Raw genomic sequence first — 14,236 nt, forward strand, 5'->3', positions numbered from 1 at the left:
AAGATGAGAATTCTGTCACACCAAGTCACTTTATATACTGTCTGGCAAACTTCTAAACATACAGTAAATACCTTAAAATATTTCAATGCTTCATTTTTCTAAGTGATTTTATAATCAAGCTAATCAAATTTGACTTTCATAAATATGATATTCATGAAGTTTGAGGGGGGAAAAGAAATTACACACTGCAAAATGAAAACTTTCAATGTTTATTTTTGACTGCAGCTGTTTACAGAAATATATTGCGAGTATACAAATGTTCTGATAGAAGCAAAATATCTTTTTAATATTTAACAAGTTATCACAGATAGCTAAAAACATATATGCAAATTAAATTCCCCCAAAGAACAAACTGAAAGTATCTGGTGTCAGTGCTCTGAATCTCAACTATGAAAGCCATATACACAAAAATGTGACCTTTATGTCATTGCAGAACAATGGAAGAAGGCAGGTCAGTGGTTGATCAGTGTGCTCAAGCAAATGAAACTAAATACAAAATTTAAATGGCAAAATGACAGATAAACCACTTGAAAATAGGTTAACATTTATAGTATAAGAAAAGACTAAACGAAAATAAATGTCTAGAAGTAAGCAATTACTTGGAGCTTATCAATTAGAAGGAACAAGGTGAGCAGATACATTCATTCGATCCAAAGACTCAGCTCAAGGTCACTGGAATCAGTGTGTAGCTGTTAGAGTCATGAACACTTCAGTGTAGGACATTCGCCTGATTCCAAACCCACTCTCAAACATCTGATATGCTGGATGTATGTTTGTGTTGTGTTGTCCTGAGATTCATTAATAATAAGGAATCCCTATAAATGATTTCAAACCAGGAAAATTTCTTCTAAAAAAAAAAAAAAAGAGTAGGATGATATGGTTAAACATATTGGTTTTTTTTCCACTGGTTTTTGGGCCACACCCAGAGATGCTCAGGAGTTACTCCTGGCTCTGCACTCAGGAATTCCTCCTGGCGGTGCTTGGGGGACCATATGAGATGCCAGGGATTGAACCCGGGTCGGCCATGCACAAGGCAAATGCCCTACCTGCTGTACTATCATATCACTCTGACCCCTATATATGGGGCTTTAAAAGGAGATATTATAAGGCTGGAAATGCACCGATGTCACTCAGTGGTAGAGCACGTTTTGTATGTATGAAACCCTGGGTTTGATTCCTGACACTGGGGGAAAAAAAAAAAGACATTAACAAATTGAAATCAAACATAATTGTGATAGAATGCTTTGGATTTAAGTATATAATATTCAATAAGGTGGAGGTGTGGGGAGAGGGAGTAAGAAGGAAATAATGTAGCTAAAGCATCTCCCGACAATTTACCTATTAGCCAGCACCAAAGTTTGTAGAGTAAGCCACTTATATTTCCACTGCTAGTTTTAAGTAAAGAAAGCAGTGATTTTTATATAGCGCACATTTTATTTTGAAATGTGCATAATCTTTCATGAGTTAACTGATGATCTGTAAACAGTGGTAGGAAGATTGGAACAATTATATAGGTACTGAATTATATAGGGAGATTAAAATGAATAAATGTACTTATCTTGTGGTTAGTTTGTAATTGGGAAGGGAATAAAACCCAATTATATATGTACTGTTTTCTTAAAATTTATTTTAGTAAACAATATGTCTCAAGCATAAGTTCCAAAAGTAGCTCTTGTACTTTTTTAATTTTTTGTTACTTTTGGGCCAAACCTGGGAGTGCTCAGGGATTACTCCTGGCTCTTTGATCAAGAATCACACCTGGCAGATCTCAGGGAACCAAATGGAGCATCAGGGATCGAATCCAGGCCTGACACATGCAAGGCAAGCACGCTACCTGCTGTACTTACTATTGCTCCAGTTCTAAAATAAGTTTTATCTGTTAAAAAAATAATTTCTGCTTTTCTGACCTGACTAGCCATTTTATTTGGTATCTCAGATGTACATAGGAGTACAAGAAAGGGTAAATAATTTAGTTCAGAGAGTTGGTCTAGTCAGAGCAAAACTGTGGTCTGCTGGTAAGAGGCAATGAATGGAAAGTTTATATTATCACTGCCCACGATATACCAATTTTAGGGATAAACAGGAGGCTTTAGCACCCATCAGTAATATTAGCTACTTAAATATCATAAGAATTCAAAGAAATATTGTATATTGCACTTACATATTTAAATCAGCCATTTAATGTAAACTTTTTAGTAAATGGTAGGGAAATGCCAAACTAAGTTAACCAAATTATCAGTAATTTGTGTGTGTACTTAAAAATATATTTCTATAGGCAATTCTAAGAATAAACTGTTACTGCCAATAAGTGATTATGGGTAACCAAGTCAAGCTGAATTTACATAAAGAATAATATATACTGGCATCTATATATAGAGAGAGTAGAAAAACTTTCTAGATCTTACTAAATTTATATCATTTATACTAGCTCCTAAACTTGAATGTGCATTAGAATCATCTGGAAGGCTTAAGACGATTGCTTAGCCTTTATTCCAAAGTATCTGATTCAGTATGCTTGGGATAGGGCTCAAGTATTTACATTTATAAATAAACACTTATAAGTGTACTGATGTTGGCTGGTAGGCTGAGGAGTCATACTTTAAGAATCACTGATTTCTATATAGTATATATAGAGAAAATTATACCATATATTTCTACACAAAACACAGGAAGAGGGCTGGCTGGCTTCACTCTCAAACATGTAACTCAGTAAGGTGTTTTAACATTTTAACATGTCTAAATCGATCTGCTGAAATATGATCATTTTTCTTGATAGCCAATTAGACTTTAAAGTGTTGAAACCTACATTAAAAAAAATAAAGTGTTAATTAAGACCTACAATATAGTCATTTTAGAAAATAGTCATTAACAGTAAACGAAGTTGGCTAACCAAAGTAAAAAGCAACATAAATATCATAAACAGTTAAGATGTACTAAGAAGGAATTACCACTACACAGCGTTCTTGACTTCTCTGCATTGAGTAAAGTGCATTAATACCAATAGTGTATTAGGGATATTGCATAAAGGTCTGTATCTTCAGTGCCACTACAGTCAGGAAATACTCGCACAGGGAAGGCCACTCTCTAGCTTGGACTGCCCTAACCTGACGCTGCTGGTCCTCTCTTCATAGTACCCTCCATCATGTTATAAAGCTGGGAACACAGGCAGACTTGATAAAACAAACAAACAAACAAACAAAACAAGGGAATTGTCAATCCAACAATAAATGGCTACAAGGAATTCTTAGTTTTCTGGGGACTCATGTATTATCTTCATTTCCTTGGACATTATTTTTCCAAGGCAGACTAACTGAAGTTCTGACAAGTACATTATAATGAATTACTTAGCCCTGTCCAATTAGAAAAACTGATGCTACTACACTGAAATTATGTGTTGCTAAGTAATTTATTTCCATCAGAAGAGGCTTCAAACACTTCCTGACATTTAATTACATATATGTGTCCATGGACTTTGAAATACAGTATAAATTTCACTGGCAGTGAAATAAAAATGATCATTAATTGGCTGAAATGAAGATACATTTAATAAAGCCTAAGCAGTATAATTCTGTAGTTTTGTGTGTGATTGAGGTGGGGGGAGGGCATACCTGGCAGTGTTCAGGAACTTATATGGTACCAGGGATAAAACTGGGACGGGCCACATGCAAGGCAGTGCCTTAATTCTGTGACCCCTAATTCTGGAATCTCTTAATTACCCTGGCTTAAAGGAACAGTTCTAACAGGTAGCTTTTCTAATATTTGTATACCAAAGGGAGTTAGAAACCGAAGTTGTTTTCTAAAAGTAATCAAGAGATGAAAAAATGAAAGATAAAATAGAAAAATATAAAGTCAGAGCTTTTTAAAACCACTTGTTTTTGTGTTTTGGCAATACAACAGCAGAAAAGGAAATTATAAGAAAGGGGCATTATCCTGGTTAAAAAAAGGCACTTTTCCATAAGCATTCAGATATAAAATAGTAATTAAAAATATTTCCTAGAGGACAAAGTGGGGGGGAAAAATAGAATTTATTAATATATGAGGCAAAATAGCTTAAAATAAATGACTTAAGAATTAGGGCACTGGGGCAATTCACAAATGATATTGTATTTTAATATTGATTGCAATTATAAACATAAGCTCTCTGACTCAGCCCTAGTGATATAAACAGGCAGAGGAGAAATCCCCTACTTATTTATTTATTTACTGTTTGATTTTTGGGCCACACCCAGTGGTGCTCGGGCTCTGCGCAGGAATCACTCCTGTGGGGATGGGGGACCACAGGGGGTGCTGAGGATCAAACCCAGGTTGGCTTGCGCACAGCAAGCACCCTACCTACTGTACCAATCCAGCCCCCAATCCTCTTTTCTATAAATGTTTATTCTGCCAACCCATTTATTAGGGTATAAATTTGAAGTTATTCCAACAATAGTCACTAAATTGTACAGTCTATGGTCATGAAGCAGAATAAAGAGGTTCCAAACAATCTTTCAATTACAAAAATACCAGGAAACAATTAAAACATAAATTTCATCAGAAATATGAGCACTCTGAAATTATTTCTAGTGAATATTTATAAACCACGTTGAATTCAAAGCTGATCATTAAAGCATTTAATCTGGTATTTAATTATTGATGTCTCTGAACAGATTTCACATTTGGAAAACAAGCATTTATAATGGCTTAAATGGTCAAAAGGAATCATTATCTTAGTTCTATAAGGGCTCAGATAGAACTTCTCTCACATTTCCTTTGACACCATTTTTCCTAGGCACATAAATTGATGTTCTGATGGGTGAAAAATACACTATAATAAAATTCCCAACTACAGCATATACAGTAGTTAAAAAAAAAAAAGAGAGGCAAGGAAGAAGGAATGGAGGAAGGAAAGCAAGGAAGTCCCTTATTAACACTGCATCTATAATAAACAAAGCCTTTAAACAACCTGCCCCAGAGTGACTAATAAAAACAGATTTACATTGGCTAAATAATGACATGATAGTCTTATTACAAACACAACATGAAAAAGCTTGGAAACAAAATGACTTATAATTTTATCTTCCCCTATTGTTGGTATTGTTATAAAATGGAATGACAATAAAGAAATACATAGAGATAAGCTCCAAGCATTAATGTGAGTTGCTAAAAGCAAGAGTGTAACAGTGTAAAGTAATAAAATGTGGTTCATAATTTAGTCTTTCTGCCATAAATAGATAAAAAATTGTTTTCAAGGCCTTTGCTGGCTCACTGACTCTCTTCTTTAAAAAAGCAACAACTTGTAACAGTAATCTGAAACTGCATTATTAATTAGCACATGTATCAACCACTGACCACTGAGCAATTCTTCGATAAGAAGACAAATACTTTTTGTAACCAAATTGTAGATTAAGAATGCTGTACTTAAATTAACATTGACCTTTAGAGATAAGGGACATTTAACAATGTTAAAAAAAAGTTTTAATCCATCATTACTGAATATGAATATGGTAGCATAGCACAGCCCTTGTATAAATAACCACAAAGTTTACGAAAATAAAAATTGGGTTTTCTGCCTCCATTCAATCACAGTACTACAGTTCAGGTGTTTGTTCTGTTCTAAACTTAATTATAAGACAGAATATTGGTCCCTGGTGACTTGGCATTGGCAACTTGCATTTGACAATGATAAACCTTTGCTGAATAACAGAACAGAACTCAGCACACAAGCCAGTCTCCTCGAATCACTGCATCCATAAAGCAGTATTAACATTGTTTTAGATTGGAATTTGGTGAAGAGTCTCATCTGTAATCTGTTAGGAAAAAAATTCAGAAAAACTCAGAAATCAATTCAACACAATTTTACTTCTACTTGTTTTTGTACCGGCTGGGAGAGCTTTGAGACAACCCCCAGTTGCCAGCTTTACACTTTAAAGTTGAAGCACTGGATTGTGTGGCTGGTCCTTTTCACAACCTGAACTAGACTGGGTAAGTTTTCCTAATACGGGTGGAGAGAGAAGAGAGATTGAGGAAAATGCTTTTGGTTCAGAGAATTTATAAAGTAGTTCTGGATATTACAAGATGGGGAAAATGTTATTAAAATTACAAACATGTTTTTTAGTGTCTTTATAAATAATAGGCATAGAATACAGAAAGCCAATTAATAATAATAATAACAATAATAAAATATTAAATATATAGTGAGCAAAGACTGAATGGCTCATTCTTATGAAACACCATTTGACACACTGCCTTTATGGGTTTCCTTACTCTTCATTTTGCTGAGTGAAAAATCCAGCAAACACACAGTAAGTTGCCTTTAGCCCACAATAACATTAAGGAACTGCCTGATGGAATGGCCACCGGATGAACAGGTCATTTGTTTCAAAAGATACTTAAATACTCAATAAAGACATAACAAACCCTCCCCCCCTCACGGTTATCAGACGCCACGTTGTGGTAGAACATCAGACAAACTCACAAATTTACCACAAAAATGTGTGGCAAAAAAAGAATAGTTTATATATATGTATATATATAAATTTCTATATTTATGCCAATGTACTCACTCAGTACAAATAGCAAAATAGTATACCATTTCCTAAATACAAAATATAGCTTTCCAAAAAAATGAAACACACATTAGATATAAACCATCCAAAACTTGAACGATTGAAAACTGTATTCAAAATTAAATGACCCAGAGTAGGTCTCTTTCTGAAAAGTTCCCTTCATATCGGCAAGAAGCCTGTACTACTGAAAACGTAATTCAATGCCTCTCAATCAGAGAGAGAAAGAAAGAAAGGGTTGAGGGTTCAGGGAAGAATATATGAGAACGAGGAGGAAACAAACTTAGAAGACTAGCACATTCAAAGAGTGAAGGAAGACCATCACAAAAGGGGTAGGGGGAATCTGGAGGAATAAACAAAACCAACACCACTATTCCACAAAGTTCAACTAAATGTAGAGGATAGAAACGAACGAACGAACAAAGACCAAAACAGAAAGTAGCCCTCAACAAACAATTAGCAGGCTATTTTTTTATACACTTACAAAAATAAAATGGACAAGAATACCAAAACATCTTATCTACATATAGAAGCCACACACAATTTGGCCATAAACTGTATTAATAGCTTTCTACATGCCAAAAGGAAAGAAAGACATAAGCATGTATCCAGACAACAGGTTGTAGTGAGAAGCAGGCATCCCACGGGTGGTGAGAACACCCAAAACTGTGTAACTAATGCTACAACTGCAAGTTCTGGAGTGTGTGATTTTGCTCTTTATAGATGTAACATGAGTTAATTCTTCATCTTAAGTCAATGATATGACCCTGTAAAGCCTAAGGCTTGTGGGAATCATCAGTAAGTGACCACTTCAAACTGTAAAGCACTGAGGTGACAAGTGAATTACACTCACTACCGCTCAGGGAGAAGTGATATTTCAAGAAACTTTAGTTTGCTTTTTTTAAAAAATAAAATTTATACTGGTTCCTATTAGAGGGGGGAAAAATCGAAGACTTCAGAACAGCACCGTTCGTGAAAAAATAAAATGCATTGTTTCTTGTTTCTCAAAACTGAAGATAACCCTTCTCCTTTGCCTGTGCTGCAGGAGCTAGTTACTGGGTTACCTCAGATCAAAGTGGCCTTTTCCTTAGCTGCTACAGGGTCACAAAGCTAGCAGTATATTACTAATCATTTAAAAGAAAGTGAGAAATAGGGGAAGGATAATATAAATATAAAAAGGGAACATAGGTCTAAGACTGGGTTAAGAAAAACAGAGTCAAATTACTGTTAGTTAAAACTATTATAGGAGGATGTCAGAACATAATTTACCATAAAGTCTCCCCTTTGCTTTTTTACAGAGCAAGTTAATTACTTTTTTAAGCACAGTTATGGCTAAAACCCTTTAATAGAAACACAGAGAATTAACAACTCTCTGAAAAAATAAAATCAAAAGCATTCCAGCTGTCCCCAGTTTGTGTGTTAGGTAAAGAGGCCTCTTATTTGTGGAGAGCTCTTAATACAGCTTATTTGTCAGAGTAATAATTTTTCAGTTTCTCTATAAAAACTGAAAAAGAAAGATTCCTTCACTTTGGCCAACTGAAGAAAAGATTTCTTCACTTTGGCCAGTAGTTGTGTTTTTTATACTGAAAAAGCACAGCCTTGGTTTGATTTTAATCTTACTTTTTCAAAAGCCATTACTTGACTAAAACAATGCAGGAAAATAATGAATAACAAAAGTAAACATGAATTATTTTCTAATAGCAATTATAACTGAGTCCTCCAGCTTTCAAGCTTTCAACTATGCTTATTTTAAAGAAACAGTGCCTAGGAAAATACCAACAATGAACTCTGTCAGCTGGAAAACACAATAGATTCTCAGTCATCACTGTTATTAGAAATAAAATATGAAGACGTTAACGGTGGCTAATCACTGCAACAGGTAGCATAGATGTGCTCTTTTGCAGTCAGGGTAAAATCTATCCATTTACTCGATCACAGTTCTTTGTATTTTGTTGTTTTTAAAGTAACAGTTCAATAATTGTCATGGAACCACAAGATCTCAGGGCATTCCTGGAATCAATTTTCTTCAAGGTATTTCTAAAAACAAAAAACAACAACAAAAAAGTAATTTAATATAACTGAGCACCACTGAGCATGTACACACACACACACACACACACACACACACACACACACACACACACAAATCCAACACTTACAACTCGAGTTAAAAAGAGCCAGTCAGGTTGTTCCCTTGGTTTTGCAATGAAACAAGCAAATCAATCTTTTCCATGTTCTGGTTGGTGTTTATGGAAGATGCCATTGGAGAATTCTCTGACATTTGCTGAGAAAGAAGTGTTGTCACTGGTGGCTGGCCCTCACTTTGTGGCTGACCTGGCTGACTTATGGCCATCAATTGATCTGGCAATGTGGCTGGTCCAGAAGACAAAAGTTGACTACAGTCTGCAGAGACATTTAAAATAGAAGATTCTTGATTAGTAACTTTCTGTTAAGGTTCATAAGAAGATATTTAGTAATTTCTGGGGGAAATTCATGAGAGGGCGGGGGAGGGCACATTTTGGGTCACACCTAGAGGTGCTCAGGAGTGATCCCTGGTAGCACCTGGGGGACTATACGCAGTGCTGGAGATCAAACCAAATCAGCCTCAACCAAGTGCCTTATCTCTCTGTTCCCAGAAATTCATTTTTGTATCCACTCTACACAAAACTGAAAATGCCAGTTTAGAGCTGCTGCCTTATACCTTATAATGTATGCCTTAAAAGCATATGCACATAATGTATATGCACACTTATATATGCTTATCTACATACATGTTTATACATGCTTATTTATGTTCATGTATCCTTAAATGCCCATAACTTAGGATTTATATGCATGTATGTATCACTTATGCAAATAGCTTGTGCAGCTATTTACAGCTGCCCAAAATGTTCCCAATCATAACTGAAATCCCTGGGTTTTCCTCTAAGCAGTGCAAAAATACAACTTTGCTTATTAATTAACTTATGTCATAGGTCCCATATAATTTTCTTGGTATACAAATACTAAAGATGGATTTCTACCTCCTTAGAAACTTACTGGCTGAGGTATTTTTTGCCACTGTTAAACTATCAGGTTGATAACTTAAAATGGCAAACACATGCACGCTTTGCTTGTAGGAGTCCCGGGTTCAATCCCAGGCACTCCACAGACCCCTAAGCACCACTGGGAGTGACCTCCAAGGATTGCCAGGTGTGCACTGCCCCAAAGGGAGGGGGAAAAAAGAGAAAAAGGCAAACACATATACATTACCAGATTTAATCCTCCCAATATCCTTGTCAAGTATGTGGTATTACCACCATTTTAGATGTGGAAATTGAGGTTCATGCAGATCATATAACTCGCCCAAGAGCTCAGTCTAATTGCTACTATAGCTGGGACTTGAATTCAGTTCTAAGCGCAATCTGTGCTTTTTAAGCCACTGGGTTTTGCTTCCTCCTAATAGTAACAACCTGACCATTTCAATCAATGACTTTTAAGAAATGAGAAAATAGAGTGAGTTTCCTTACTATTTTGAATGCCAAATAAGAACATTCCTGAAGTCTGTTGAGATGACCCAGAAGAATTCTGTAGTTGGTTCATGGTGCCTCCTGTAGTGTTATGAAATAAAGCAGGTTGTGGCTGAGGTGAAGATGTGGCTCCTTGAATGCCAGGCATGTTGTTCTGAGGAGAATAAAGGGGAGACTGTTGCATGTCTTGTTGGTTTATACTGGTCTGCAATGCAGACATGGATGCTGGAGAGAGGAAGAGTGTTACTTGTTGCTCTTGAGAACTGGGTGAGCCTTGGACCAACTGAATCTGAGGAGAGCTGTGGAACAAGGTGCTCTGTGATGATTCAGACTGGGGAGGACCTGGGTTCGGGAGCGTGGACACGGTGGGCTGGTTCTGAAATTGCATAGGCTGCTGCTCCTGATTCATGGGGGCCATATTATTTTGTTGGTGAAAAATTGATGGATTCTGTTGCTCCTGATTAGCCATTGGATTCTGACCTGGGTTGAACATCATGTTTGGCGAGGGCTGCTTCTGAGACGCCATGGTGGCCATGGTATTCTGACTACTGAATAACATGCCCTGTGGCTGCTGCGGCTGCGGCTGCTGTTGCGGCTGCTGCTGTGGCTGCGGCTGCGGCTGCGGCTCCTGGGATGGAGAGCTACTCTGGATGGCAACTATTGAGTGCTGCGGCTGGAAGATGGTTCCTTGTTGGTTCTGAGGCATTTGGTTCGGAGGAAGGGAGCCCAGGGACACCTGAGGCTGGAACAGACCTTGGGGCGAGGACTGAGCCTGCTCCTGCGGGAGCATTGGCGTCTGGATGTGTGAGATGGGAGCCTGCTGTTGGAAAGCCGCTTGTGGCTCAGGGTTGGAAGTTGACTGCAGGGGAGATATTGAGTTCTGAGCCGCGAAAAACGAGATCTGCTCTTCCTGGGCGACTGTGTTAGTCTGAAGATTATTCATCGGATTCTGGGAAAGAAATATATTGGCGGATGGCTGGTCTTGAGGAACAGAAGAGCCCTGGAGCACGGCCATGGTACTTTGGGAATGGAACAGTGGAGGTTGCATTTGTTCCGAGGAGGTTGTAGAAGCCTGGCTGTGGACAATAGGACTAGGACTGTGAAAAATAGAACCTTGTGTTTCCTGGGAAAGATTCTGAGCATCAGCAATAGGGTTCTGAGAATGAAAAAGTTGAGCCTGTGAATGAGAAGACTGCTGCAAAAAATTGCCAGGTTGGAGTGAGATCATCTCATTACTCTGAGGGAATAAACCATTGCCTTGTTGCTGGGTACCACTATTCTGAACACTCATCATACTTTTTGGAGTTGGAAAAAGGTTAACTTGAGACTGACTATCCCCACCGTGCTGCATCTGAACCATGGTCTGAAAGACACTGCTCTGAATCTGTTTCGCTTGCGCTGCAGTTTCTTCTCCATCTCCTGAACTTGATGTCTGGAACAGGGCAGTGCCGGGGGTTGCAACCTGCTGTGTGGTGGTTGTAGCTGTTTCATTTCCAGAAACTGCAGGAGGAGAAGAAAACAATTCACACTGCATTTGCATGTCCTCACTGGAAGGTAACGCACTCATTATGTGAGAAGTCTGTTGGTACACTGGAGACTGCTGAAGGTTTCCGTTCGCTGGAGCAGTGGAAGGGAATAACTCTGACTGAATCTGGGCAGCGGCCTGGCAGATACTCTGCTGCATCTCCATCACCATTGCAGCAGAAGACTCCATCACTTGCTGTTGCTGCTGCTGCTGCTGTTGATTCGATAACGTGTTTTCAGTCTGTGAGTGAACACTCTCAGCTCTTGCAGCTATTAAATTGTCTGGTCTGGTATGGACCGGTGGCTCCGTGGAGGGAAACATTCCAGGGCTTACACTATTTTGGATCTGACTGACTTGCTGAAAAATGTCTGCACTAAGCTGTTCTTGAACATTTTCATTACCATCTGCAGCAGAAAATAAAACTGAAGATAACTGTTGCTGTGCCTCTAAAACTTGCTGGACCAAGTCGACGTTTCCGCTGCTGCCACCAGTAGTACTGCCCGAGAAATTTCCTGCTTGCAAATGCTGAATTGTATTCTGTAACTGACTCACGCTACTTGGGGGCGGGAAAATATTTGACGAAATCTGCTGCTGTAAAGTTTGTGCTTGCTCTTGGAGTGGTGACTGCTGCTGCTGCTGCTGCGCTTCAGTCAGGTGAGACAAGTTAACAACGGTCCCATCGGACTGTAATACCTCTCGAGACTGAGTTTCTCGGGTCTGGAACTGTGTAGCCTGCTGGAGTAACGCTTCACTGCTTGAAGCAGGAACTGTTGAGAAGGCCCCAGGCTGTGAAATGTCCTGTGTCTGGATAGTTGTCAGGGTCTCTGGGTTGTACGCCTTGGGCGGAATCTGTTGCTGCTTTTCATTCTCAGAAGGTAAGTGGGAAGACGGTGATGAAAAAGATCCACTTCCTGGTATGTTCGAAATATTTTCTAATGTTTGTTGAGTTGATCCAACTGTTTTTGTAGTCTAAAATAAAAAGGACCAAGTCAATATGTAAACACTGAAAGAGCTCCCACAACACTTCAAATATTATTAAAAATATATATATATACACACATACATAGGATAAATTTTCCATTCCCTCTTTCTATGTATTTTTTTTTAAGTAAAACAAATTTTATCTGGAGGTTTTAAAGGGAAGGAGGAAGAGAAAGTGAGAGAGTAGAGAGTAATGTGCTCAACAGAGAACCCAGGCTTCTCCAAGGGCGGAGAGAGCCCCTACACACATTCCAGCATTAGACAGGAAAGCATGAAAGTACACATCTGAAGGGGGAAGATGTGGGCAACATATGTGCTCTGGCACCACATGTGCTCAGCCATGTGGGCGCAAGCAGCACAGGGGCTCAGGAAGCATATGCGCTCTATGTATTTTTTAATTTTGGGGTCACACCTGGCACTGCTCAGGGATTATTTCTGGCAATACTTGGGGGGATCATATGCAGTCCTGGGGACTGAACCAGGATCAGCCCCAAACAAGGTTAAGTGCCTTGCTCCCTGTACTATCTTGGCTCTTTCCACTCTCTAAATTTAAAAAAAAAAATTTTTTTTTGGTAGTGTTTGGGATTAAACCAGAGCTTCACACATGAAAGGCTACAAGTCCAGTCTCACTTTATATATTTAAAAAAAAAAAACCTTAAGGCTATGATTCTCAGTGAAAAGATGTCTGATAGTAACTGGAATTTCCCCTATGTTCCTGGGGAATTGAACTCAAGGCCTTACACATGCAAGGCAAGAATTCTACCATCAAGCTACATCCTGGGTAACATCTTTGGAATTTTTTGAATAACTTTTATAAGCAAAGATGTCCAAACAAAGAAAAGAAGAATAAAGAATTACTGATATTTATTAGACAATGTGAGCACATTAATAAGTCACTGAAAAAAAAAATCTCCATTTTTTCCATTAACATTACATAGGTAAAAAGTGGAAAAGAGAAGGGGCTAGAGTGATAGCACAAAGGGTAGGGTGTTTGCCTTGCACATGGCCGACCTGGGTTCGATTCCCAGAATCCCAGTTGGTCCCCTGAGCACCGCCAGGAGTAATTCCTGAGTGCAGCAGAGACAGGAGTAATCCCTGTACATCGCCAGGTGTGACCCAAAAAGCAAAAAAAAAAAAAAAAAGTGGAAAAGAGGAATGATTATAGAAAGACTGGAAAAGAAAAATGTCTTTGATATTGAAAATGCTAAGTCAGTACATTCATAATTAATTTTTGCCATGTCAAGATATATATATATATATATATATCAGGCGTTTATACACACACACACACACACACACACACACACACACACATAAACGCCTGAAATGGCTGGAGCAATAGAACAGCAGTGGGGCATTTGCCTTGCACGCAGCCGACCTGGGTTCGATTTCTCCGTCCCTCTCGGAGAGCCTGGCAAGCTACCGAGGGTATCTCGCTCACACGGCAGAGCCTGGCAAGCTACCCGTGTGCTTTCGATATGCCAAAAATAGTAACAAGTCTCACAATGGAGACGTTACTGGTGCCCGCTTGAGCAAATCGATAAGCAATGGATGACAATGACAGTGACTTATATATAAACATATATAGGAAGGCATTTTACAAGTGATTCATTACGTGTATCCAAAGAGAACAGAGAAACAGAAAAAACAAAAAGCATAAACAGAAATAAAACAACTCA

The 14,236-nt window shown here is 38.4% G+C and overlaps 1 protein-coding gene across 7 annotated transcripts in view; it reads right to left on the reverse strand.

Moving 5' to 3' along the window:
- Nucleotides 1-193: 193 nt before the first annotated feature.
- NFAT5 (nuclear factor of activated T cells 5) overlaps nucleotides 194-14,236 on the reverse strand; it is a 106,878-nt gene continuing 92,835 nt past the window's right edge. For all 7 annotated transcript variants that reach the window (XM_055146565.1, XM_055146564.1, XM_055146563.1 and 4 more), the window contains 3 exons: nucleotides 10,052-12,545; nucleotides 8,702-8,945; nucleotides 194-8,579 (listed from right to left, as the gene is read on the reverse strand). In XM_055146565.1, the coding sequence (XP_055002540.1) occupies nucleotides 8,710-8,945; nucleotides 10,052-12,545 (2,730 nt within the window). In that variant the 3' untranslated portion in view covers nucleotides 194-8,579; nucleotides 8,702-8,709. The remainder of the gene's footprint in view (nucleotides 8,580-8,701; nucleotides 8,946-10,051; nucleotides 12,546-14,236) is intronic.

Source organism: Sorex araneus, chromosome 8 (genome assembly GCF_027595985.1).
Source record: "Sorex araneus isolate mSorAra2 chromosome 8, mSorAra2.pri, whole genome shotgun sequence".
In the NCBI taxonomy this organism is placed as follows: Eukaryota; Metazoa; Chordata; class Mammalia; order Eulipotyphla; family Soricidae; genus Sorex; species Sorex araneus.